Below are 27,662 nucleotides of genomic sequence, written 5' to 3' on the forward strand. Positions count from 1 at the left end.
ATACTTTAATTAAAAAATGTGTACCGTTTTTATAAGAAACCTGACTGTATGCAGTGACATTCTCCCTTCATTTACTGCTGTTGATAGGAATTATCAGACAGTCCCTAACTGCGGAGCAGGGAAACAATCATACTTATGTACAGCAGGGGGAGCCCCCGCCTTACTTCCCAGCCATGCAGAACTCAAGCAGCTTTGTTTATGATGATCCCTAAGCAGCCCAGACCACACTGAGCATGTGCACAGTCTTAGTCTTGCAAAGATGTTTAACAAAGTTACAAGATGGTGACCCCCCGTAGCCAACTTTGAAAGCATAAATCATTTGTTTGATTAGGCTTGTGGTGCAGTAAGTTCATGGTTATGTTTAATATACAAAATACAGCATTTCTAGCCTTATTCTATTTTAGACTTTACATGCCCTTTAAGTGAAAGGACTATATAAGCATGGATCACTAAGGGCCCCCCTGCAAAAAACTTGGAGGGGACTGGGGACTCGACCCAGGACTCCCTCCATCCACTTGTGTCCCCACTCCCCAACCACTCGTGTTGGCAAAGGTAAGAGAGAGGCTGGAGAGGGGGGTTTTCTTAACTAGAGTATGCAGATCTGCCGCCTACCCCCCCCCCCAGCCACAGGTTACAGGTTACTTAAGCTGGCCATTTGGTAGGACTGTTTGGCTAGTTTCGACCATACTGCCCAAGCATCTGGACTCATATGACCGGTCATGGGTACATTCAGGCTGATAAGCCTTCAGTCCTGATGGAAATGATCTATCTGACAGCAAAGAGGAACCACATCACTGTGGAACAAAGCAAAGGCAGCCGGGCTGGGTGTATAGTCCCTCATATGGGGGCAGATTTACTAAAGAGCGAAGTGGTCATCGCTAGCGAAAATTCGCCAGAAATCCCATCTTCAGGGAGATGCCCAATTTACTAACAGGCGTAAAGTACAATTCTCTAGCGGAAGAGTACATCGCTAGCAAAGTTTTGTGCCCTTTCTCCAGGCGAATTTTCACTCAGGCGAATGATCATTAGTCCGCAAATTCACTAAAGTGCAAATTTTCCATAACATTACTTCTTTCACACAGTTTCCTTTGCCAGCTTAGAGCTGACTCCGCTATGAAATGCTCGCTCTGACGAATTTACGATAGTGAAACTTTGCCAGCGTTTGGCTGCCGAGACGCAACTTTGCATTTTAGTAAATTAGTGTAGTGGTAGCAAATTAACGGCTGGCAAAGTGGCGTGAAGTGTATCGAAAGCCTTCGCAGGTGAAAATTCACCCATTAGTGAACTTGCCCCATGGTATCTATCCATTTGGTCCATGACTCAATCAGTCACATACTGTGGGGTCAGATCTAGGAATTGCCTGTGTCTCCTTCTAAGGGTCAGTCTACACAAGCAGATTCGGGGAGATTAGTGGCCCCAGCCTTTTCTTACGGGGTGACAATCTCCCTCGCTCTGCGCTGGCTAAAATGAAAAATTGCCGGTGCTAATCACACGTGGTCGCCCATAGTTGCACTGTCACATGCTGATATAAAAGCAGGGCTCTGCCATCACTAGAAGACGCTTCATTCACACATTATTGCAGTCGCCTATGTAGCTTGTAATCTGCAAGCAGAACAGGGACAAAATCCTATATTGGCCACATACTGCACTCGCTGCATCTGGCACAGGGTGGAACCTACACCAACATAACATGGTGCTTTGTGTAATGCAGTGAATGTTCTGCACCCTACAGGTTAGGAATAATAAAGTTCATTCCCATGTCAGCAAAGGTGACCCACAAACAATGACATTTCCACTCTGATGTTTCTCCGTGTCTGAAAATGTCTATATAACAATTTTTTACTCGATTAGGTCTTAAATGCTGCATCGCTGCTTTGTACCCTGCCATTGGATCTGCTTGCGTAATGGAAAGGTGCCTGACTCACAAAAAACTGGAGCCGGTATAAGACGTTCTTTGTTCCCCTGCCCTTGGCACAGAGAGATCTCCTGCAACTCAGAACTAGTAAAAGGGCACTCACTGGCAGAGCAGCCTTAAATGTTTCCAGATTTTAAAGTTCACAGCAAAAGTGAATTTGAAATTCAGATTTAGAGTTTGCTCCTGTGTAAAAGTCTCATATAACGTTAAGGTGGTGACAATGTGGGCTGATGTTTACGGTTTGGTCAGTAATGACTGCATTATATTAAGGTCACACTGGGAGATTCGGGGAGATTTACTCGCCCGACGACTAATCTCCCCGAACTGCTTCCCTGCCTCTCCGCAGGCTAGAATGAAAAAACGCCTGCGGCATGGCACTCGCCGCGCTTCATTTTCCGAAGTCGCCCGAAGTTTCCTTGTGAGGCAACTTCGGAAAACGAAGAGCCACGAGTGCCATGCCGCAGTCGTTTTTCAATTCTAGCAGGCGGAAGACAGGGGGAAGCAGTTCAGGGAGATTAGTCGCCCAAAAGAAGAGACGATTAGTTGCCGGCGACTAAATCTCCCTGAATCTCCCAGTATGACCTTACCCTGAAGGGTCCATCACATCTCCTATCTCCATCAGCACAAGGGCCTTCCTGCTGTGGAACAGATGAGATCCAGCAGAGAGTAAAGGGATGTTTCACCTTTAGCCTCCCTAATCGCCCCTCTTTCAGCAGCCAATCTGACACCTCCACCTTCTGTCCTATTTCTATTCCTTCATTCTGCCGCCTTCATCCCTCCCAATCTGCTGCACATCTGGGTCCCATTCCTTTATAGCCACACTCCTCATGTGTTTGCCATTATTCTCCTTCTACCAGATCAGTAACTCATACTTTGTCTATAGGAATTCATGTATCCCCTGCTAAAATATATCAATGAAATATCGCTGTCCTCTAATATCCTCATATTTTAAATTAAAGGACACGTTATTTTTTTATAAAACATGAGTCATGTGACACAGGTGACAGTACTAAGCTCCGATTATAACTAATGACATCCCCAAGACAAATGTATAAGGATATTTTACAGCTTATTCATAACTCTTGTTCATTTTGTGGCTCTGACATTTTTCCCTAGCTCTGTGGATTCAACTGAATGTATAGATTCTATGTATGTCATTTCTAATCCTTAATGAATGCTGTGTGTGTGCCGTATGCATTACTGCTCGGCCTCTAATGATAAATAATAGCCTGTATGTATGCACTATTACAGATAAATATATAACTAAACAGAACAAAATTCAGACATTGAGCATTAAACCCTTCTCAAAGCAACTCGCTCCATTCCATGATATTAGAGATGAATGAGATTTATTTTTCCCACTGAAACTTCAGCCAAATCATCAGTTTCCTTTAATGATAATGATGATTACGTAGAAATTTGAATGAAATGTTGTCGTTGTGTGTTTGGGTTTCTGAGGGAGCAGAAGGAATAAATAAATAGCAGTATTGTGGGGTGGTAGGGAGACAGAATCGTCTGTTGGTTGAGAAACTGGTTTCCCGCAGAGCTGAGCAGCAGTCCCAGGTCACTCCTATTCCATGTGCAGTGTCATTCTGTGGCTACTGAAGCAAATAAAGTTGTCTAGATGTGCCTTTTGGTTGATCTGCAAGACCCAACTGACCTAAAACTGCTATTGCTCTCTGCATCCCATTATCTATGGTCACCCCACTGTTATTTTAAGATAAAAGATGTAAAAGAAACCACACATAAGGAAATTACAAGGAAAATCTGCAGCTCTATCCTTTTAATGCTGATAAATTCACTTTTAGGCAGCCACCAAAGTCTGGAGCCCAGATAGAAATGTAACCTTTGTATAACAACCATTCCAAAATGTATTTTCCTTCCGATAAATCTGCAGCGGGCACAGCCCTGACCCTGAGGGTTATATTGAATTTTTTTGTTTTACCTTTCTCATGTATCTGAAAAGATTTCTAGCTAGTAAAACATGTAGGAGAAAGAAAATGGGGGAAATGCTTTGTCATGGTCATCCATTATTGGCCATATTAAATCCAACACTAAACCACTCCTTGTTTACCAGTCCCCATAATGAAAGCCAGATCCTCTGACAGTTGAAATAAATGATCCATATTTAACCATTGTTTCCAGTTACAGGGCTAACTCATGCAGCTGTGAGATTCTCAGGGTGGGGGCTACACTTTATTACATCATGGGCAGTACCACATAGCATTCCACTTGTGTTGTAGTATGCCCCACCCCCATGTTACACAGGCATATTAATAAGCTGACCACACTAAGTAAATTATTTCACATATGCATCAATTTACTTTACCCTGGGGCCCTCATTCTTAGGCAGGGGAATTCAACTTGTTACCCTATAGCTCAGTAATCCCCAACCTGTGCCTCACAAGCAACATGTTGCTCAGCAGCCCATGGGATGTTTCTCCCAGTGGCCCCATGCTTGTGTTCCTCCTCAGCTGTTTTTACATTTGAATGTAACTCATATGTAAAAAAAAGTTCGGGGACCCCCACTCTAGCCGATTGCAACTCCCAGCTTTCCAAGGACAGCTGAAGGTTAGAAGACCACAAGCTGGACAACCCTGTGCCCCTTCCCAAGAACAAGTAAAGTAGGAGTACTTTAGAACACCTCTAATGTGTCAGTTTGTATGTCCCACTAATTAATAACATTTCCTAAAGCACCATATCATTGGTTATAATACTTACCATCCTGTTGCTGCTGTTCTACAGATGCGAGTTCATTTACACTGCTTGCAGAGATTGTATCACCGCTCATTCTTCTGGGAGCAGAGAGATTGGCTGGAGATATAGAGCCAGAAGGAGGAGACTGACCTCCAGGTGGGCTATATGGGGATATGGAATTAGGAAAAGAGTGGGGACCATAGCCATTAGGTGGGCACTGAGGAGGGAGGTAAGACGGATTTAGAAAATGTGGATATGTATGCCCATAGCCACCTTCTGTGAAATGATTAAATTGCAGTGGTTCTTCTCCGTGTGGAGGTGGATAGCCATAAAGCATCTTCGTTTGAGGGACTTGGAAAGGATGTGGGAAATCATGATTGATTTGAACACTTTGTCCATAGGGCTGAGGAATATGCAACGGCTGAGGAATATGCAACGGCAGCTCCGCCCGATGAAATGGCTGCATGTTAGTTACAGGGTAGCAGGCAGAGTTCTGACAATGAGAGCAAGGGCATACTGGTGGGAAAAGGGGTTCACGTGGAGGAGGCTGGCAAATGTATGGGCGTGTTTCCCTCAAACTGCCTCTCTTTGGTGGACTCTGTGCATGACCTGGGCAATGTTGAGGTCCCTCAGATAATGAGCGAAACAGTCTCCTCCTTTCTTGTTCTCCGTACATTCCTGGATAATGAGCAGTTTGTAGAATGACACCAGTCCCTGTCCCTCCACGAGAGTCAATAATGCCTTCTGGCCTGAAGTAAGATCTGTTTGGCGGCCCCTCAATATTTAGACCAGAGTAACCCAGCCTACAGGAGCAGTGTCTTGAGATCACAGGTCTTCTGCCTGCGTACATAGCCAGTTCCCCATATTGTCCCATTTCTTCTTCCAGAATGGCTGCCTCTCTCTGACCATTCCAATGAGTCTCACAAGGTGCCTCTCTCTGAACTTCCCAGGATGATGAAGCCAAAGACAAACATTGGGATGCTCCATCAGGAGTTACAGGCCACATGGGAGAGTAAGGAGGTCTCACTTCTCCATTTATCTTTGTCTGAGTGTTTTGGTTTGTACCTTCTTGATTTGCCTTATGCTGTACATCCAGTACCCTTTCCTCCATAAGTTGTCTTTGATTTAAATTTTTTGTTGTGACTTCTTCATGCTTAAGCATTTGAGAGTAATGGGGCTCCGCCTCTTGCTTCTTCACGCTGACGCCAAAGCCACCCAAAAGTCTTTCCAGATCTTTTCTTTCAGTTGCTGTGGGCAAAGTCTTTTGAGGAGTTTCCTCCAGCCTCTCTGTGGGGGCTGAAGAATGGCCAGAGTCACTGCTGACAGACAGGAGACGTCCATGCTGCTCTGGACTTCCATTACTAGATGTCACTGGGGTGATCTTCTTCACACGTGCATAAAGACTTCCATCCAATGGTCCTCGGGTATGGCTCAAATCTAGAGGCAGAAACAAATATGTTACAAACAAATTGTCTGCAGCACCAAGAATTCAAGAGTAACTTGCTCCTCACCACAACAACGCCACCTGCGTGACCTCATTTGTGGCACTTATAGTATTACCCTATTATAGTACCAGTGGAGAACAGGAACAGCTGTGGCCCACACTAAAGCAGAGATTAATTATCAATTACAGTGATTTTCTTAAAAACAAGATCACCACTATGTTATGGTCATGCATTTTTATGGCGATTTTTTGAGATTTATTAAAAAAAACATAAAAAATTAAAATGTAGAGTTGCCATAGAAGTAAATGGAAAGTTTTATTATTAGCATTCTAGCAAGTGATTGAAAAAAATTTAATTTGGGATATTCTTCTCTACTGAAGATTTTTCATAAATAGTTGCAGAACTGTAAAAAAAAAAATCACGATTGTGCGCAAATGTTATTTAACAATCACAATTCCCATGAATATGATGAATTTGCCCCTAAAAGTAACAAAGTCCCAAATGTATAAACATTCAATAGCTTTGTCAACTCACCCTCCAGGCCGTCCTCATGAGTCATATTGAGGTTTTCATAGGAATCATATCGCACTACCGGATCTGTGATATCATAATCCACTGAAACATCCGGATCCTTGCTGAATGTTTCTTGGCCTTTAAGGGAACACACGGTTAAAGCAGGAGCCACAACAAATCAGCAGACAAAAAACTAAACAGGCCGTGGTGAGGGACAAATGAGACAATGCATGATGAGTTGGAAAAATAATAGTCACTGCAAGTCCTACAGTTTAATCACTTCTTTTAAGCAAGGAAACATTTGCATACTGACTTAGGGACTGAGATGGAGTAGAAATGGAATTAAGCATAATTATACCGTATGTACACTGAATGATTATAATGGTAGTCAGGATTCAGTCGGGGCAACCACAGGATGGGCACCCTCTTGTATAGTTGATTTTTAACATGCCCTAAGCATTGCCATAGTATAGATCAGTGATCCCCAACCAGTAGCTCGTGAGCAACATGTTGCTCTCCAACCCCTTGCATGTAGCTCCCAGTGGCCTCAAAGCAGGTGCTTATTTTTGAATTCCTGGCTTGGAGTCAAGTTTTGGTACATAAAAATCATGTGTACTGCCAAGCAGAGCCGCCTGTACGCTGACAGTCCACGTAGGGACTACCAAATAGCCAATCACAGCCCTTATTTGGCACCCTAGGAAGTTTTTGCATGCCTGTGTTGCCCCCTTACTCTTTTTATTTTTGAATGTGGCTCACGGGTAAAAAAGGTTGGGAAACCTGGTATTGATTCTCTGGTCTGGGCCAATATTAGTGATCCTGGTAACCAGCTAAATACTGTCATGTCAGTCTTGTAACCCTCACATCACTGATAGGTAAGCCCATACCAGGACCATGTTTTATAGCATGTAATTCAGATTCAAACCTTTTCTTGCATAAGGAAAATTAATAATATGCTAATTCTCTGCAGAAGCTGAAAGCTAGCTATTACCAGGGCAGAGAGTTTAAAAGTCAATGCAAAAAACAATGCACTGATGTGTGAGTTTTGGCAGAGGAAGGAATATGAGACACACACACAGTAATGTCAGTCAATATAAGGGCACGTTTAATGGAGAAATTCACCTTTAGCTTTGTCTTGTCCAGTAGAAAACATGAATTCCACTGAAGCATCTTCTGGGAATCTGTCATCTTAGGAGTAAGGAAGGAAAACAATATTTTCATCTACATAAAAGGTAAATAACTATGACTAACTATAACTGTTTGCACCTTGACTCACCTGTGAAGGCACAGTCCAGCTGGTCCTTACTGAAGCACAGATGTGTTTTATGGATGGTGCATGTGTGAAACTGGACCCTAAAAATGACTTCCCTCTCGTGGGGCTTGCAGCACTTGTGGTAGCATTTCACCTGTGGGGTGAACAGTATCAGTGGTTCTGTTTTAATGCTCTACTTAGATCCATTAGAAACACCAAGGTAGAATATGTTGAGTTGACATCTGATGAGGTGGGTTGTTTGGAGCAATAGAGCAATTAAATCAGTGGTTGATCAACAGACAACTGAGAAAACTGGATTTCTATCCAATCAATCTTTGGGGCCTTATGCGAGTAAATTAATCTTCTAGAACCAATGGCTCTACGCTGACTGGGTTATATATCCCACATTAGGCTGGGACCTTTGGCCTATTTTAACCATGCTGGGCAAATTTTTTGGGAATTTAAGGTACCTTACAAATCTTTAGGCTATCCTGCAGTTCAAAAACTGCCCATACACCTACAGATTACAGATTAATATTTGGTAGATGTAGACAGTTTTAGCATTCTCACAGAATGACCACTAAAAGCCATGACTTGAGTTGAAGGGGTTTGTATAGTTTTACAGATACACATGTATGATTAAGAGAAGATGGATGACTAGCCAACATCATTCTGTAAGGCAACTCTGTATACGCACCATGATGTCCCCTTTCAGCAGTAGTGCTGGTTCCAAGCTGATGCGCAGCTGGCGCTTCTGAGGTGTTGTTCCTCCATGACTTGAACTAGGACAAAACAATCATTAATATATACTGTATATATGAAAGATGTAGGCAACAAACAGCAAATATCTCACTCACTAGATTCCAGATGTGTAGACCAACTGCATCGACTGGTAGATCTTTAAAAAAGGACAGAATCCTGAAGAAGGGAAGCAGATAAGGTCATTAGAAGAATGTTTTCCAAGGATGATATGAGACGCTTGTGTGCATTAGGCGCCTCATTTTGCCAATACATTATACAATTCACAACATAATCCACAAAAATTCCAGAAGACGGTCAAGTGTTCCTAACTTGGCTCGTTCCTTAAACCACTCAAGTCAGGCCAGTGCCAAGCAGCTGTCGGCCATATGCAAGCACTATTACTGGTATGCACACACCACAAGAGAAGCCAGCTGACTCAGGTCTGGGGATCTGCTTCCCAATTAACAGTCTGGCTTTGGGGAAAGAATAAACAGCAGCAAAAGTTTTGATCTCTTTATTATTGACATAAACTGAAGCTGCTTATTAGTCTGTACCCCTCTAAGTCCCCTATACCTTATAGATCCTCCAGCAACCATAAGGTCAAATTTTTCTATAGCTAACTTCTGATGCAGAACATTTTCCAATCTCTCGTTTTGCTGAATAACAGATTTTTCACGGGCATATTGTTTTGACAATGTTTTTATTTTTAAGCGCTGAAATTAACAAATGAAAGGCCTCATTTATGTAGCGCAAACTGGGCACAAAAAAACATTATTCACACTTTACACCCTGCTCGTGCTTAGCCCCTGATCTTAATGGCCAAAATGGAGTGCCTCTTCAATAAATACAGCTCTTTCGGCTTTCAGGACCACCCTATTCATTAAGGGAAGCTGGGAGTGATATGTAACCAGGACCGCCATCAGAAATCGCAGGGCCCCATACAACAAAAATTTCCAGGGCCCCCTGGGCTGCACCCACTGCAAGCCCCACCTACAGGTCCGCCCCCACCACACAGTAAAAAAACAAAAAAAATATTGGTGGCTAGGGTTCACACATGTTAATAAAAAATAAAAAGATATTGGTGGTCAGGGCCCCCCATAAAAGAACATTTGTGTCCAGGGCCCCCCCATTAAAAAATATTGGTGGCTAGGACCCCACATGAGAAAAGAAAAATTGGTGGCCAGGGCCCCCCCCACTATGAGAAAATTGGTGGCCAGGGCCCCTTAAACGTCCATGCCTTCCTAAAGTCAGCAGCTCTCAGAAAGATGGGGGGCCTGGCTAATCAAGTAAGTGTGGCGTGGCAGGGCCCCCCTTACCATCGGGGCCCCCTACAACTCTCCCCCCTGTCCCCCCCTGATGGCTGCCCTGCATGTAACTGCCCCCTATCCCATTCCCTAACTTGGATCAGATCAGGACTTTATGCCTGATATACTCCAGTGTTACTTGCCTTGTTTTTGGATGACTGTCCTGCTGAGAGATGGACTTTTGCCCAAAGTTCCCCTGCACTACCTGTGTTTTCCCGCTATCGATATCCCTATTATTCAACAACATGCCTAACACTGCAGCACAATGCTTCACTGTATGTATGGGGCATATATATGAAGAACTCTGCCTAATACTCAAAAAAGGGAAATCGTGTCTAGAGTTTTCCAAAAACATACAGTGCGGAAAGGTTCTGTAACCAAATGAGACCAAGATGGAGCTCCTTAGCCAAATTCAATATTAATACTGTCCCACCTCCAAAAAGTTATAGATAGTGAAGTCCCTCTACACTGATGCTCTATATGGCAGACACACGTTCAGTAGTTATTATGTTGCTTTTTTTTAATGACATATAATGCTGCTCTTTAACTACAATGCCCAGTATGCTCAGCTAGAATTTCAAGCATCTGTACTGTTGGTACTTCTGAGTTACAAATACTTACCTCCATCTGTCTGAATGGCTGGCAGCAGCACACATTGAAGAGATAGCATATCACTGCTGATTTTAATGGTGCCAGACAGCAGGCCTCCAAAATAATTAATATATCTGTGTGGAAATATATGTAGCATGTTTAGCGAAAGGATTAGTCCGGTGTTAATATACTGTATACTCTTTATTATTGTCTATGGAGGCCATATCATAATCTAAACATAAAAACAACAGGCACTGCAATGTTTAAGGAGACAGGCGCTCACTCAGGACCCAATATATCTGGACTAACGCTTCGCCCTTTGGGAAAACAAGTGCAAATATCCTCTCGGGTATTCACAGAATGTAAGTTCAAGCGAAACTAACTGAAAATAACTGATCAGTCTTAACAAAAGCACAAGACACAAATACAAATGACTAGTCAGACCTGGTTACTACTGTCCATTGGCCTTAGCCACAATCTGCTTCTGAATGGCAGCCATGCTATTAATACCAGTCGATGACGGTTATGGTTTAACCGATTTGTTGATGACAGACAGTTGCCTTCAGCTCTGTGGCACTTTCTGCAGCCATTATGTTGTCTGTTTGTCCGCTATTCACATTATTTGGCATTTTACGATTAATGCAATTTGGTTATTACTTAGACATCTGACCAAAATCAGTTCATTCTCTTATTGCGGTTATTGGTTATAAAATTAGAATCAAATGTGTTCAATCATTCAAATCGGTAATGTCTTACCTTCAGTGTGCAAGTGACTTTTTTGTAAGGTTCTTCCATTATTGTGTTTACCCTTTATAGCTTTAAATTAACTGTTAGTATGACATAAAGAGTGATTTTCTAAGACAATTTGCAATTGTTTTTCATTTTTAATAATTTTTTGAGTTATGTAGCTTTTTATTCAGCAGCTCTCCTATCTTCAACTTCGGCAATCTGGTTGCTAGGGTAATTTCAGATGGCTGAAATTGCATTGATTTGAATGAGAGACTGGAATATGAATAGGAGAGGGCGTGAATAGAAAGACGAGTAATAAAAAGTAGCAATAAATTTGTAGCCTTAACGAGAATTTGTTTTTTTAGATGGAGGTCAGTGACCCCCATGGGAAAGTTGGGAAGAGTTAGAAGAAGAAGTCAAATAATTAAAAAACTATAAAGCAAGGAAAAAGGAAGGCCAATTTAAGAGTTGCTTCGAATTAGCAATATATTATAGCATATTAAAAGTTAACTTAAAGGTGAATCACCCCTTTAAAGGAAAGGTTGCCTTACTATGTGGCTAGGACCCCGGTCCTAAATAGATGGTGGGGATTTGAGGTGCATTGTGATTAGGTCTTCTAGCTAGCAGCAAATTGTAGCCTAATGTTCTCATATATCTAGAGCTATTTAATGATATAAAAGGGTTGAGACCAGTTGAGGGATATGAGAGATCACATTATAGACATAAGGAATGCAGGGCAGGGTCATTCAGTGGCAAATTATACCCTCAAAAAGGAAGCAGAAGGTTCTCATTTAATCCATTTTCAAACAAAATTAATTTCAAAACACTTTCTCATACAGCAACAAGTACCCAGGTGGGTACAGAAGGGAACAGAGCCCAGGAAAGCAGTGGGGACATGGGAGTGCTACTATATAAAACATCAGTTTTCAAATATTGGGCCAGTTGTTCACTATGCTTCATCAGTGGCAGGTTAGGACGTCTTTCAAAGAAGCCAACAGAGCTCTTTAACAATTTTATTTTACTAATGAATCAGAATATTTTTGGATCGGTTTATGAAGCTTCCTGGTCAGTGCAAAGGAAAGAAAACTCTTGTTTCTGCTGTTCTTTCAGGAAACAGGCTTTCTGATAAATAGTCTGCCGTTCTTGATAACGGGATAAGGATTGATTGAGGATTAATCTGCTCTCACAGGAATAGCTTCCACTTTCCCAATACTGTTTGTTATTATAGTGCAGAGTTTGGCCATTTTTATACAGATCACGAGAAATGTTTCCCGAGGCGACAGCAAATTCAACTTTCCCCCTCCCCACCACTGACCTGCGCTGGGATGGATGCAGAGACATGGAGACCTTATCTTCGCAGAACTTTCTCATGGCAAGAGTACTGAGAGCCTGATCCGCACTGCAGGCAGAGGAAAGGGGGAGCGTCAGTGTGGGAAAAACCAGAGCACGAGAGGAAGGGAGAGACAAATGTCAAGAAAAGAGCAACACGAGGGGAGGAAAGGCCGAGAGTGGCAGGAAAACAAGGCCGAGCTCAAACACAACAGAGAGATATATGTAAAAGCAAAGAGTTTTGTTACACAATTTATGCCTTTTCTCCTTGTCATTTCCTTGTAGGATCACACGGTTGCTCAGAACTAGGGTTAAGTACCCTTGCCGCCCAACCTATAGTCAATTTCGGAGTTTTGGAATATACATAGGCAGACGCCTTTATCCAGTGCCATGATGGACGATAATTTCTAATATCTTTATAATATATTATGGGGGAACACTAGCCATTTATATATATGAATGACATCAAAGCTAATATTATAATATTGTGTAAATATTGGAAAGTTCTCAACATTATTATGTAAAGGAGATTATAAGAGTATTATTGCTACACATATATAATGATTTATACAAAGACTAGTTATGAAGCAGGGAAGAAAAGGGAGTTTGTCTCAGAAGGGCCCCTGGATATATGTTCTTGGTAAAAGTAAAGCATCTGTTTTTTAATGACGACAACCTGTAGAATTTAGAGGGGAGAACAAAAACATCCCTGATTTGTTTAAGATGAGGCCTTGTCCCTTTTTTTGAAGCCCTTTTATACATGACCATGTATTATCATTTTATGATGCTGGAATAAAACGTGGTGCCCACCTTGCAGATATTTTGCTATAGTGCATGTAGGATGCAATGACCACTCCTGTTTTCCCCTGATTTCCCTATGGAGGGGGGAAAAAAAGCAAATTACACACAATTCACACAATCCCAAATTTATAACTCTTTCCCCTGACACCGATTTTGCTCACAATGTGCTATACTTACTGTCCTTACTCTGGCATCATTCCATATAAATAACATTAATAAGTGTGCAATTAGGGTCTAGTGATGGGCAAATTTCCCGCAAAATTCGCAAAATGGTGGAAAATGTGCTCAAATTTTGACGCCCGCTGCAATTTTGATGCTCGCATCAATTTTGACACTGGCGTTGAAGTCAATGGGCGTCCGAATAATTTTGACGAGCGACAGTGTTGATGCGAGCAATTTTTCTGATATGCGTCCACGTTTTTTGACGCTGGGCTAATTTTTGCGGCAGTTTCGCAAATGTATTAGTCAGCAGTGAAACATGGAAATTTGCAGGGAAATTGCGGCAGGTGAATTCATTCACCCATCACTATTAGGGACGGTAAAAACTCTATATGTATGTAAGTGTTTTTTGCCTAGTGCTTTTCAATGATATAATATAACACTAATATAAACACTACGGGGCACATTTACTAAGGGTCGAATATCGAGGGTTAATACCCTCGAATTCGACCCTCGAAGTAAAATCCTACGAATTCGAATATCAAATTAGATCGAAGGATTTTTCTATGATCAAAAAAACCTTAGAAAACTAATGGGGAAGGTCCCCATAGGCTAACATTGTACCTCGGTAGGTTTAAACTGCCGAAGTATGTAGTTGAAGTTTTTTTAAAAGAGAAAGTACTTTGACTATCGAGTGGTCGAATAGTCGAACGATTTTTAGTTTGAAACGTTCGAATCGAAGTCGAAGTCGTAGTCGAAGGTCGTAGTAGCCTATTCGATGGTTGAAGTACCCAAAAAAATACTTTGAAATTTGAAGTTTTTTTACTTTGAATCCTTCACTCGAGCTTAGTAAATGTTGTAGTTGCTTTGCCTAAACCACTTCTCCTTTCTTTATTACTGTACCCTGTCCCATAGTCACAACCTCTTCCAATGACACCATCTTGACTTACTATGCAGGAAAGAAGATGCATCTGTGAGCTGCATTCAACCTTAGTTTAACACTCGCTACTAGAGAAGGAAGTCAAGTATCAACATAACGAATTAGCTGTTTCATAAACAAATGAGCGAGTCATGATGGGTGGTCCAGTTTGTTTTTCGGATTTCGGATTCAATTACTGTATGTACAAAGGTAAGAAGGACCAATTCTGGTGCAAAGCGATTGGCTAAATTGTATAAAAGGAAACATTTAGCTATATATATATATATATATATATATATATATATATATATATATATATATATATATACAGGGCCGCCATCAGGGGGGGACAGGGGGGACAAGCGTACCGGGCCCGGGCATGAAGGGGGGCCCGGCAGCGCTGCATTTTTTTGAAGATCCGGGCCCCCCTTACGAGCGCCTGAGCCGTACGTCATTCCTCTTGAGTGCCGAATGCGGAAGTGCTGAAAAGCCGAAGCCGAGGCGCCGAAAAGACCCGAAGTCACGGAAAAAGCCGAAGTCCCGAAGTCACGAAGCGCCGAAAAGACCCGAAGTCACGAAAACAGCCGAAGCCGAAGTCCTGAAGCAGCGCAAAGACCCGAAGTCACGAAAACAGCCGAAATTGAAGTCCTGAAGCGGTGAAAAGACCCGAAGTCACGAAAGGAGGCGAAGTTGAAGTACTGAAGCCATGAGTTCAATCCTACTGAACACCAGTTTGTGTTTTTTTTTTTTTTAATCCCCTGGCCACCAATGTATTATTTTAATATTCTATAGGCCCCTGCCACCAATCTTTTTTTTTAAACTTTTTTTTTGGGGCCCCAATTTTTTTTTTAACTCGTAAGGGGCCCCTTGCCACCATTGTTTTTTTTTGGTTTTTTTTTTTTAAAAAAAATTAATTTTCTTTTTGGTGGCCCCAAATTTTTTTAACTTGTAAGGGGGCCCCTGCCACCAGTTTTTTTTTTTTTTTCAAAAAAAAATTATTTTTTTTTTAATTTTTTTTTGGGGCCCCAATTTGTTTTTAACTTGTTAGGGGGCCCCTGCCACCAGTTTTTTTTTTTTTTTCAAAAAAAAATTTTTTTTTTTAATTTTTTTTTGGGGCCCCAATTTGTTTTTAACTTGTTAGGGGGCCCCTGCCACCAGTTTTTTTTTTTTCAAAAAAAAATTTTTTTTTCCAAATTTTTTTTTGGGGCCCCAATTTGTTTTTAACTTATAAGGGGGGCCCCTGCCGCCAATGTTTTTTTTTTTCAAAAAAATTTTTATTTTTTTTATTTTTTTTTGGGGCCCCAATTTGTTTTTAACTTGTAAGGGGGCCCCTGCCACCAGTTTTTTTTTTTCAAAAAAAAATTTTTTTTTCCAAATTTTTTTTTGGGGCCCCAATTTGTTTTTAACTTATAAGGGGGCCCCTGCCACCAATGTTTGTTTATTTTTTAGTTTTTTTTACATTTTTTTTTGTTGGGGCCCCAAGTTTTTTTAACTTATAAGGGGGCCCCTGCCACCAATGTTTTAAAAAAAAAAAATGTAAATTTTTTTTTTTTGGGGCCCCAATTTTTTTTATAAGGGGGCCCTGACCATCAATAGCTTTTTACAACTTGTGTGGGGGGGGGTTACTTTTTTAGCGCTGATGTCTGTGTGGTCTTTTAACTGCGATGTGGGCGGGATATGGGGCGGAGCTTGGTCGTCAGTGTGGGCGGGGCCCAGGGGGCCCCAAAAATTTTGTTGTACGGGGCCCCGTGATTTCTAATGGCGGCCCTGTATATATATATATATATATATATATATATATATATATATATATATATATATATATATATATATATATATATATATGCTTCATTTTTTAAAGGTATAGGGTCTTTTTTAGGGATAAAAGATCAAAATTGGAGCAATATGTGAATTAAACTATTCCAGACACTGTCCCTGAAAATAATTAGTAGCCAGTATGTTAAACAGTAATCTTTCTGAGAATTATATGGTAACCAAGCTAAGTTTATATGGGTAGTGAGCAAAATGCTGATACTTTATATATAAATGCAATAATAACTATAACTGGCCAAATAAAGACCCCCCCTAAAGCCAGAATGTGTTCTCTCCTTCTGCTCATTACCTTGCAAAGGAGGACGACCACATGCTGAGGATCTTGTGCCAGCCAGGCCTCCATGGCTTTACATATGGAGCAAATAACATCCAGTGGGGGTGCATGGCAGTCTGGCCAGAAAAAGTCTTGGATCTGTAAAGCAGATGACATTGTTACAGTGTTAAAGTTCTGACTCACTAACACTGTGAATACATGAATCGTCATAAGGTCAGGCCTGGATTTGTGGAAAGGCCACCTAGGCCAGGGCCTAGGGTGGCAGGATTTTAGGGGGGGCGGCATGCTGCCTAACCACACCCACATTGGTTCAAAAACAGTGGGGATGCGCTGGAGATAGTAATTTTTTGAAAATTTCCTGTGCGCCAATCCCCATTGCTCCAGTCCAGATTATAAAAGGGATGGGGACAGGGTCGACGAACGGCAGTGGGCCTAGGGGCGCCCACTATGTAAATCCGGCCCTGCATAAGGTGAAGTCTAAAATACCGCGAGCAAGGAAAAAATATTGGAAAAATGCTGACATTTTTAATTATATGAATATTATATTTATTTGGCTTCATTTTTTTCAGATGTCTTACTAATATAATAGTATGATTTTACCACAGCAGATGACTGCTTCAGTGCAGCTACAGACACTTTCACTGGAAGACTTACATAACATATTTACTTGGATCCCTTTAGCCTTCCAGTACAAATCATTAATTAATGCGGTTTGGTTTAACCCAGTGAAGTTACGCCTTCCTAGCTACACATGCAGGATGATTTACTGGGCTGAACCAGTGCACTTCCCCATAGAAACCTAACAGATTCTTCTATACCTCCCAAACAATGTAGGTCTCTATAAAAAGATATTGCATAAAACAGCTCATGTGTAAAACTCTATTTCATATAAATAAACCATTTTTATAATAATGTACTTTTTTAGTAGTATGTGCCATTGGGTAATCATAAATAGAAAATTGCCATTTTAAAAAATAAGGGCAGCCCTCTGGGATTGTAGGATTCACACAAACAAACTATACTTGTTAGGTCACATGAGCCAATTAACAGACAGAGTTCTATCTTCTGCTTCCACATTTCTTCCTGTTACAGTTAGAGCTGCAGTATTTCTGGTCAGGTGATCTCTGAGGCAGCACACAGACCATCAATGGGGGTTCAAGGCAAGAGATGTAAAAGGGCAATATTTACTTAAATATATATATATATATATATACCAGTTTGGTAAGAATTTTTAATATGCCACTAAATATAATATAAACTATCTGTTGCTTAAATATTCATTTTGGGGTAAAGTTTTCCTTTAAGTTTGTGCTAGTAACTGCGCTGGTGCACTTTAGCATCAGCCCCAGTGAACATTAACATTATTACTAATGCGTTACCTTTATAACCGTTATGTGTTCAAGCCACAAATAAAACATGATCTTCCAAAGATTAGATCTGTGGATTGAAAAGTGGTGGCTCCAGAAGAAGAAGATGCCAGTGTTTATCAATCTAGTCAATGCCCATGCAAGCAAAAATTTCTAAATTGTCTCATATTATGGCATCATTTATCTTTAATCATAATGCAATATGCAGCACATATATTAATGAATACCAGCCAGGGGTTTTCCTAATGATGGCAAGCTCCAGGCATAAATGGTCTTTGTTGGACTAAAATATCCAGCACCAAATGTAAAACTCATCCTTTGCCCCCAACAGCCTTTGACTGTCAGTGGATGATGGGTAGAGTTGCCACCTGGCTGGTAGATATTATGCTTGATACAAAGGGTGGCAACCCTAATACTGGGTGAGTATGTGTTGGACAGCCCTAATATAAAGCATTATTGACACTATTTTGTCTTATGCAATAAATATGCCACATTGGCAGCTCCGTCCCATAAGAAAGATAAATTGGAGAGGTATAATGGATTTTCATTACTGTCCCAACATATAATTGTTGCCCTGCCCCATAAAAGAGAGCTGTGGCACTGGAATGCAGTCAAATATTGACCTACCTTAGGATTGAGCTTGGCGATATCATGTCTCTTCCTGGATAAGTTAAAAAGCTGGGGAAAAGAACAGACATCCAGTTAAAAAACGTTAGGCTCTTGGTCTTTTTTTATAGGGTGCAGTGAGGCCTGTTTTGCTTGATCCCCATTTACAAGTACAGGTATGGCATCTATTATACAGAAGTAGAAGGAATTTCACTGGCACTTAGGTTACTCTTGCTAAGTTTATTTTGTGAAGGTGCAATGTTCGCAAAATAAACCTAGCAAGGGTTAGTCCCTGCTTGAATTAACCTGAGTGCCTGTGAAATTCCTTCTACTTACGAGTTATTGAGGTTGCCGAGGCCTCCTTCACCGAGCACCAGGTATTCATTTTCTGGAAGGCCAGGGTGTGCAAGCGCGATGACTTTCCAGTAATCTATTATCCAGAATACTTGGGAACTAGGGTTTTCTGGATAAGGAGTTTCTCTGTCATTTGGATCATCATACCTTAGGCTACTAAAAATCATTAAATAAACAAAATATGTATGTTTTCCATTAATATGGATTCACGCAGCTTAGTTGCCATCAAGTAAAAGTGAAAAAGAAAATCAATTTAAAAATTAGAATTAGTTGCTTAAATGGAGTCTATGGGAGATGGCCAGATTTGGGATCCTAAACTTGTAAAATAATGTGTTTATACTGTCACTAACAAACCCACAGCTTAGTCCCCATTTCTGCCTGACCATACCAGGTATTTATCCTCATGTTTGGATCTGAGCATGGATGCCACTTCTCGCAGGTTGGCGCGGTAGCGCTGTTCCTCCAGATTGGTTGGAAAATAGACACTGATAATGCGTTCTGTGATGTACGTAAGGTCCAGGTCATAGCTGTGCTGGATTACATGGTCCAAGCTGAAATTTCTGTAGCAAAAGAAAGGTGAAATCTTCACAATTCAGGCAGTGCACTGCTAAACCTACTTACTTTTGAACACATGGATCCACTTTACCTTTCAAGCTTATATTGTGGTTTGGGGACCTGTAAAATAAGTCAATAACCTAACAATGCTACATTGTCCTCAGGGTCAGGCATATGAACTAAAACATCTATGGAATGATTTAAATTCTCAAAATGGCTTCAGATCAAGAGATGGTATTGCACATTTTTTATGTAGTCTAGTTCCTTTCTGAATCGCCTTGTCTATTTGGTACAGAACCAAAGTGGTGTTTGTTTTTTAACTGATGTAGTTGAATTCTCTGGGTCAATTTCTAATACAGGTATGGGACCCGTTATCTAGGAAACCCGTTATCCAGAAAGCTGCGAATTACAGAAAGGCCATCTTCCATAGATTCCATTTTGACCAAATAATCCAAATTTTGAAAATAGATTTTCTTTTTCTCTGTAATAATAAAACAGTAGCTTGTACTTGATCCCAACTAAGATATAATGAATCCTTATTGGAAGCAAAACCAGCCTATTGGGTTTATTTAATGTTTACATGATTATAGTAGACTTAAGGTATGAAGATCAAAATTACAAAAATATCCATTATCCGGAAAACCTCTGGTCTCGAGCATTCTGGATAACAGGTCCCATACCTGTATCAGCTCTTTCTCCTTTAAATATTTTGTATGTATCAATCATCAGGTAGCCTATGATTAAGTGTCCTGTAGGGACACGAAACGCGTCAGGCTTTTATTTTTTATACAAGATGTAAATAAAGCTTTTTGTACTACTTTACAACTATTTTGAGACTGCTGGACTTCACTTAATTTAGTTATTTTTTTTGGGGTGACGGAATGTGCCAGCTCTATTTTTTTAGGTTTTGCCCATACCTGTATCATCTCGAAGCAAGAGGAATAAAGTTCATCTAAAAATTATAGAAAAATGATAGGGCAAGTAGACCCTCACCCCCACCTTCCCAGAGTTATACTTGAGCAACCGTCCCACATCTGCCCTTCTGTACCAGTCCCTGCAACAAGATTAATATCCCCAGTCTCCCACACTCATTGCTAACTGAGAAAGCCCCCAAAATCACTGCAAGATATTTTATCCCAAGGCACAGAATTTCAATTGTTCAATGTTCCATGTAAGCCATGAACAAAATATGATAGCATGCACATTTAATTTTGAGTAAAAACACACAGAGAAGCACATTTTAGGCTGATGATAAAATAAAGTGTAATTTCCTGCATCGGTATTATTGCTTCTTCTGTTATTAGCTAACCCAAGCGAATTTTAGATCTCATAGCAACTTTGTTTAGCCGGAGCTTATGAAAGCCTTCAGTAAGTGCCATGCCGTACGGAAACACAGCTAATCTATTAGATAAAGTGTGTCAGGGCACAGCTGTTCTGCAGGAAACATACCAGCGCCATCACAATCTTTCCTCACCTTGGCAGAGAGCTTCGCTGTTTGATGTTCACAGATTTTGTAGAACCCTAAAAAAAAATTGAATGAAAAGTTATATTGAGCATTATTATTTCTTCCCCTTTTTATAGCTGCACGGCTCACTCTACGCTTCCATAACTGCAGTTATATATTACCCATAAATACCTGATTTCCTTTTTTCTGTTATAAGGAGACAGTGTATGGCCTTTATCCAGGCTAAGATATAATTAATCCTTACTGGAGGCAAACAATCCTATTGGCTTGATTTCAAGTTTACATGTTTTTTTTTTTTATAGCATTAAAGTATGGTGATCCAACTTACAGAAAGACCCCTTAAACGGAAAACTCCAGGTCCCAAGAATTCTGGATAACAGGTTCCATACCTGTACCTGTTTAACTGTATCTCTAGTGCTCAGAGCAGGGTCATGTATTTCTAGTTCAGAAAGAGCAATTGCACTCTCTGAACTAAGAACTACATTTCTCATTAAACTCAGTGTTAGTGATGGGCGAATAAATTCAGCAGGCGCTAATTTGCAGCAAATTTAGGTTTTTGAAAGTGCTCGAAAATTCGTTGGCGAAAAATCTTCCACGTCGATAAAATGTGGGCGCGCGTCAAAATTATTCGGACGCCCATTGACTTTAATGCATTTGGTCAAAATAGGTGCGCGTATAACAATTGTTGCGGGCGTCTAAATTGACGGTTTTAAAATAATTTTGACGCCCATTGATGTCAATGCGTTTTGCTAAATTTTTGCCATTTCGCGACTTTTGCGGGAAATTCACAAATGTTTCTGCCCATCACTACTCAGGAGTTTGGCTTTTAAAAGTGCTGCTTGTGACAACGTTCCCTCAATGCAAAAACCATCCCTTCTATCTGTTTTCAAATACTGTATATGGAGAATTAAACGTGTGACAAACTGTACCAGATAAATATGTTTTATCACACCAGGACCATACAGTAAGTTACTGGATTAGTTGAATAGATACTATAGAGCTATTTAGTAAGAGCCAGGGTTAGGCTGGAAACTGCTAAAGGCCAAACAGTGTAACAGGGTTGGCAGGAGAAGAAGGATTCTTTCCTTAGACAAAAACAACTGTAAAAGGCTTCTATGTAATATCTCTGTGATGTTCCTCAGTGGAAGACCAGTCAGCGACTCTGAAGTGCATGGTGTGTGTATGAGTTTATGTATTTAGAGGAAGGCGACCCCTTATAGTTTTATGGTGCTCCGACAGTTTCCCTTTCTTTTTATTGATTCTGTCTCCCCTGTTTCTGGGACCCTGTCACTCTCTCCCACCCTTTAGCCAAGAAAAACTTCACGCAGAAATGCAGCCACGTCCTGTTAATTTCCATTTAGCCTCTCCCCCCTTCCTCTCTGCTCCATTAACCCATCATCTGCAAGTATGAAATGCTGCTCACCATGTGCTGGATGCTGGGTCCCGGGGCCGTCCTTCTCCTCTGTACACGAGAGGAACATGTTAGTGATCTCAGCAGGCCAAGGACATTGCAAATACCTCAGTCATTCCCCAGTCAATTTATTATTTTAATACCAAGCATTCCATGGAAGCAAACAGGCCATGCACAAACTGACAGAAATACTGAAGGGCAGTCCCTTTTGACCTAGCCTGCTTTTTCCCAGAACCAAGAGAATTGTCATTATCTAATAGAAATGGTCTTTATGACTTAAGTGAGGTACACGACCTCTGAATCACAGCAATAAAACTGAATGATAAGACAGACTGACTCCAGCTAAATGCACCCATACAGTACATGTAGGTTCCTTGGAGACTTATTGGCTTCTAAAAGATGCTGGGTGACGTTCAGCTGTCTAGATGGGCCCCATTGCCACCAGTATTGGTATTTACTACTCCATGTTAGTGTCCCCTTTTTCTGTTTGGTTAAAAAATGCTGTGTGTCAGTAATTTGAGTTCTAAGCAAGCCTCGCGTAATACATCCAGGAAAAACCTAGCGCTGAGATACAACAGCATTGGCTGGAAATCTGCCATTTTGCTTGGAAAGGCATCCGCAAGATGAATTCAGAAAACACAATAAGTGAAAAACAAAAACAGAATCAAATTAACAACACTGGGCATGACCTGCCAAACACAAGGGAAACCCCATTCTGCCTATTCCCCCTATTTCCATAACATGTAAGGGTTGCCCATGATATACACCCATTCCTGGCATCCAATCCATCCATCCATCCATCCAGCTATGTGCAAAAGAACTTACCATATCAGCTGGAGGGGGGGTGGAGCAGCCAGGAGTCACCTAAAACAAGGAAAGGACACCAGAATCATAAAATGGGGTGCAGTAAGACATTCCTCCTAACAATTACTTAAGGCTTAAACTGTGAATTGGCCTATAATGAATGTAACCCCCTTATTCTTACAAATGAGCCTAGCACTGTATTATCAGATGGAGATAATGATGGGACGGGAAAATACTGTTCTTGGTACAGTAAAGGGAAAGGGCGAATAAAAGGAAGTTTAATGGTGGCAATGCGTGCAGTGAAATATTTTCCATGTATAAAGTGCTGATAGAGATGAGTTAGCGTTCATATAAATGTACTGTAGTGCAGTAGCCTACCCCTCAGTAAGCCATGGACTAAAGTTAATGTGAAAGATAAACAGTCAGCTTAATTCATAGGCACATTCAGACTACACAGGTTGCTACTTTATATATAGATGGGGAGCTGCCCACCCAGGGCTGGGACAAAAGGCCCATTCACACCCACTCCCTCCATGTATGGTACTACAAGCACCTTGTCTTGGCTGCAGCTCTGTATGAGTGGAAAAAATACAAACTTACTGCTTCTCCGCCACATCACTGAACACAGACTTTGCTATAACTATCACTGAAGGGCCGGGTTGTCCAGCTTGCGGCCCTCCAGCGCTTGCTGTAGCATTCATATAATAGCTGAAGCTAGAGAGAGCAAACCCAGTGTATCTTAGAAGTACAAGAGAGGGGTCTGAGTGAATGATTCAACGTGTGAGATTCCCCCAAGGTTTGGTATAAGTTGCAGTGCCATTAGCTCATTGGCTTTCATCAGGTCTAGAAATCTGCTCACAACATGGATATTCGTAATCTATGGTACGAACAGGGAGAAATAGCGACTGAGGGAGAAGAATCATATTGTGATTACCTTGCCTTCACATTTTTTGTGACTTGTTATCTTGCACACTGAAAAAACATAAGGAACACATAAAACATAGCACCACACACACTGTCTGAGAATAGATTAACATAAGGGCAGAATCACACGAGGAGATTCAGGGAGATTAGTCTGCCTTCCCGACGACTAGAATCTAAATCACTGGCGGGATGGCACCCGGAGTGTTTTGTTTTCCGAACTTGCATGAAGTTTCTCCGGAAAACAAAGCGCTCCGAATGCCATCCCGCCGTCGATTTAGATTCTAGTCGGCGGGAAGGCAGTTCGGGGAGATTAGTTGCCCGAAGAAGAGGCGATTTGTCGCCGGGCGACTAAATCTCCACGTGTGTCTCTGCCCTAAAGGTGTCAAACAAAGACATCAAGACATTGTGCCCTTCCCTTATCTCTACTTGCTGCAAAAGTAATTTAAATGGAATAGCAAAATACTATTGTGAGTAAGTGAGAATCTGTGGGAGGTTCAGATAGGCTCATCTCACATCCTTATTTCCCAGCGCATCATTGCCCCAGCAGATGCATTTTTTGGGCAGAGCAGCTGCAACCAGATTGGATGTCAGGCTAATCTGTTAAAACTGTCCTGAATTAACTGGCTAAAGGGATTTCATGCCATTTCATGCCATCAGGGGTATTGTTATAAACCTAGGGATTAGGTCCCATTAAAAGCACAGTTTATTAGAGCACAGGGGATTCATTTATTTACCCAATAAAAATGGGTTTCTGATGGTGACCCTGCAAGGGGGTTTAACATGGAGGTCATTAATGGCACTGGAGTAAAAATGATGCAATGCAATGCCGCAAGTTCTACAGGACACTTCTCCTCATCCTTCTGTGCTTTTTCCTTGTGACTCATCCCTTATGTTTAATATATAAAGTCCAAAGACTGAATTGGTGTGAGACAACCCCAGTAGTGAGTAAAACACATATTAATACATATGCACGTAAATAGAAGTTTCACTCCTGTATTCCCAACCTCCGGCTGATATCAATGTGAGCATTCATGCACTGCTGTTAGTGGAATACATTTTTTTCCATCTCCTTCAAAAGCCTCAGCGATGTCACTGACCACAGAAGCTGTAATATGTTTTCCATCCCTGCAGAGTGTTCTCCTGCTTCCTACAGTCAGCAACTGATTCAACTAAATTGCTCCTCTAGATTCCAAGGTTTGAATGGCAGGAAGTGACATGCCCAGGATACTCTCATGATTCAGCTCCTGGAGCTTAGGCAGATGCAGATCTCTAGAGTTTAGTAAAGTAAATCCATAGAGGAACGCAAAGGCTAAATGCCCTGAGGGTTGGTCACATAACAATTATAACAAGCCAGTCTTTATATTGTAAAGTATCAGGTGCTAACAGTATATGCAGCAGTTCACAATCTGAGGCTGGTGTGAAGCAGAGCGAGGGAGGCTCAGTCTGAAGTACACTTACCATGAGATTTGGGGATAATGCCTATTTGCCCCCAGATATCCCTTAAAGCTTAGCTAGAAGATCATTTAGATTAGACATGATTTAATGTGTGTTCCCCCCCTAGATATTCTTGAAACTATCGATAAACTATTGATGAATGGTAGCTACATCAACTCTTCCCAAGGTTTGTAACCTTATTATCAAGTGGCATCCTGAAAAAAGGTCTGCTCTCCAGGTGTAGCTTAAACTAAAAAGTCCATGAACCACAGAGACATAAACAATGCTGGAGAATTATATAAGACCAGAGGGGCATCTCATTTATAGTCAGCTGGCTTAAGCCACCTACTTGACCTGTGACCACCTACTTGACCTACATATCGAGACAGGGTGCAGCCATCTCATCTAAGTGATTCATTTCTATAGAGAATAGGTGCATACGCTTTCCATAGTATGCCCACTTTTTCCATCTTTTCTGGAGAAAAATGCTGGCCTTTTAAGCTTTCTTCCAAACTGAATTTTTACTGGCCAAGCTGATGACAAAGGCAGGTTGTAGGTTGCCCTACCACTGGAGGCTCTGGAACACACTCTTGACCGTAAAGTTAATTTATAAAGCTACCGGATCAAGCCTCATAACTCAGTAGATTAATAGCACTCCTAGGGGACAGCAGTCCAGTGATTAGTACCTCTTGCATACACAGTAGTCTGCCACATTTTTACACCACGGTCTATAAAACTGTATGTTCAACATGAACACTCTTTCTGCAAGGATATGGGAAGAAAAGGAAAGGTGACGTTTGCTTTTTCTTTTTTTATTTACTTGGACCAAAATAGAGCTGTTCATACACACAATGCTTCCTGCTCCATCCCTGTGAAACCAGCACATGTGTAGGATAGTGATGCAATGTTTCCTTTTTACGTATTCCTGATCTAATAAAGGTCTGTAGGTATGTTGCAGATTGGGACATGACAGGCTCACTAATTTTCTTATTTTTGGAAATCAGCTGTTTCTGCTATCTCTGAGTGTGTTCCTCTATGAGACCAAACCTTTAGCTTATGGTATTTCCGAAACTTTATAGCTTTCTATATAGGTCCCACTAGCTTTTATTTTGTTTATATATATATTGTAATATATTCTATGTTATTTCAGGGAATTTACTTTTTCCAGCAGATGTGATTACTTCCACCATGGTGCCCCTCAAAAAACTAAAAACTGAAATCTGTCTCTCTTGCCCTATACCTAGCTCATTTGGACCAATGGTGATAGGACTATTTTTGGCCAAATAGGGGTTTGGCAGCCTATGTACCCATACATGAGTAAATAAATAATCTGTGACTTGGTCTGGATGGACCAAAGAAGCAGCTTTTAAATCATGGCAGTTCTACCCTGAGTTTCTTTAGGGGGCTATGTTACTAATATTGGTGGTAAATTACACTAGTGTGAGAAAGTGAAATCAGAGGTTAGTCTGATAGGTTGCTGTGGGTAACTGATCTGCTGGTTCAGCATAATGGAAACAATTCAGCAGCACTCAGATCAGAGGCAGAAATTTTATATTTTGCTACATTTCTGCAAAGGGATTTCCTGCATACATTTGATGCTACAAGGAGGTTTACTTTATCTATTTACTTTACCTATATATTTAGCACTGCCCCAATTTGGCACACATACAATTCAGTCAGCTCTCCATTCAAACAAACACAGCTCATATATATTTTCATAGGCCACCAGGGTGAAGTGGGGAGATTGGCTTGGCAGTGCTAAATGCAAAGGTTGTAGTTTACCTACATGAATCAAAGTTGAGGCCAGCCAATAACAGCTTTGGGTTTGTTGTGGTATCTTTCTTGGTCTGCTTCGTTCAGTTTTTTATGCTTTAAATAAGATTTAACCCAGTGCCTCGACCTGCCAGTCTCCTGACATGATTTCTTAATGAGACCGATGTGTCGGTTATTTAGAAATAAAATTCTTGTAGTTGGAGCATTAAAGTTTTGTCAACCTTTCTTCTAGCCGTGCTTATTAGGGGGGCAGTCACAAGCTGGGCAGAGTCTGCTCAGTAGCCACTCAGTAGCCACTCACTAATCACTGGCACAGGGAACAGTTCAAGGAACAGATGGATTCAAGGAAAAGATCTAAACAAGACAACAACATACAACAATGTAGCACGGGTGGAGAGCAGGGTCCTGGTGCACATGAAGGTCAGGAGGGCAGCACAGGATGATTATCATGTTATCTCCTTACAGTTTAA

The 27,662-nt window shown here is 41.1% G+C and overlaps 1 protein-coding gene across 4 annotated transcripts in view; it reads right to left on the reverse strand.

Annotated features, from left to right (window-relative positions):
• tns2.S (tensin 2 S homeolog) overlaps positions 1 to 27,662 on the reverse strand; it is a 76,703-nt gene that overhangs the window by 15,610 nt on the left and 33,431 nt on the right. For 3 of the 4 annotated variants that reach the window (XM_018250161.2, XM_041584471.1, XM_018250162.2), the window contains exons 3-18: positions 23,996 to 24,033; positions 23,083 to 23,121; positions 22,270 to 22,308; positions 20,856 to 20,902; positions 19,215 to 19,386; positions 18,494 to 18,544; positions 16,515 to 16,637; positions 13,324 to 13,388; positions 12,500 to 12,583; positions 10,486 to 10,589; positions 8,677 to 8,737; positions 8,517 to 8,601; positions 7,844 to 7,973; positions 7,690 to 7,755; positions 6,592 to 6,708; positions 4,637 to 6,049 (exon numbers count right to left, since the gene is read on the reverse strand). In XM_018250161.2, coding sequence (XP_018105650.1) covers positions 4,637 to 6,049; positions 6,592 to 6,708; positions 7,690 to 7,755; positions 7,844 to 7,973; positions 8,517 to 8,601; positions 8,677 to 8,737; positions 10,486 to 10,589; positions 12,500 to 12,583; positions 13,324 to 13,388; positions 16,515 to 16,637; positions 18,494 to 18,544; positions 19,215 to 19,386; positions 20,856 to 20,902; positions 22,270 to 22,308; positions 23,083 to 23,121; positions 23,996 to 24,033 — 2,634 coding nt within the window. The remainder of the gene's footprint in view (positions 1 to 4,636; positions 6,050 to 6,591; positions 6,709 to 7,689; positions 7,756 to 7,843; positions 7,974 to 8,516; positions 8,602 to 8,676; positions 8,738 to 10,485; positions 10,590 to 12,499; positions 12,584 to 13,323; positions 13,389 to 16,514; positions 16,638 to 18,493; positions 18,545 to 19,214; positions 19,387 to 20,855; positions 20,903 to 22,269; positions 22,309 to 23,082; positions 23,122 to 23,995; positions 24,034 to 27,662) is intronic. The other variant, XM_018250163.2, reaches the window with a different exon arrangement.

This window comes from Xenopus laevis, chromosome 2S (assembly GCF_017654675.1).
Source record: "Xenopus laevis strain J_2021 chromosome 2S, Xenopus_laevis_v10.1, whole genome shotgun sequence".
NCBI classification, from domain to species: Eukaryota; Metazoa; Chordata; class Amphibia; order Anura; family Pipidae; genus Xenopus; species Xenopus laevis.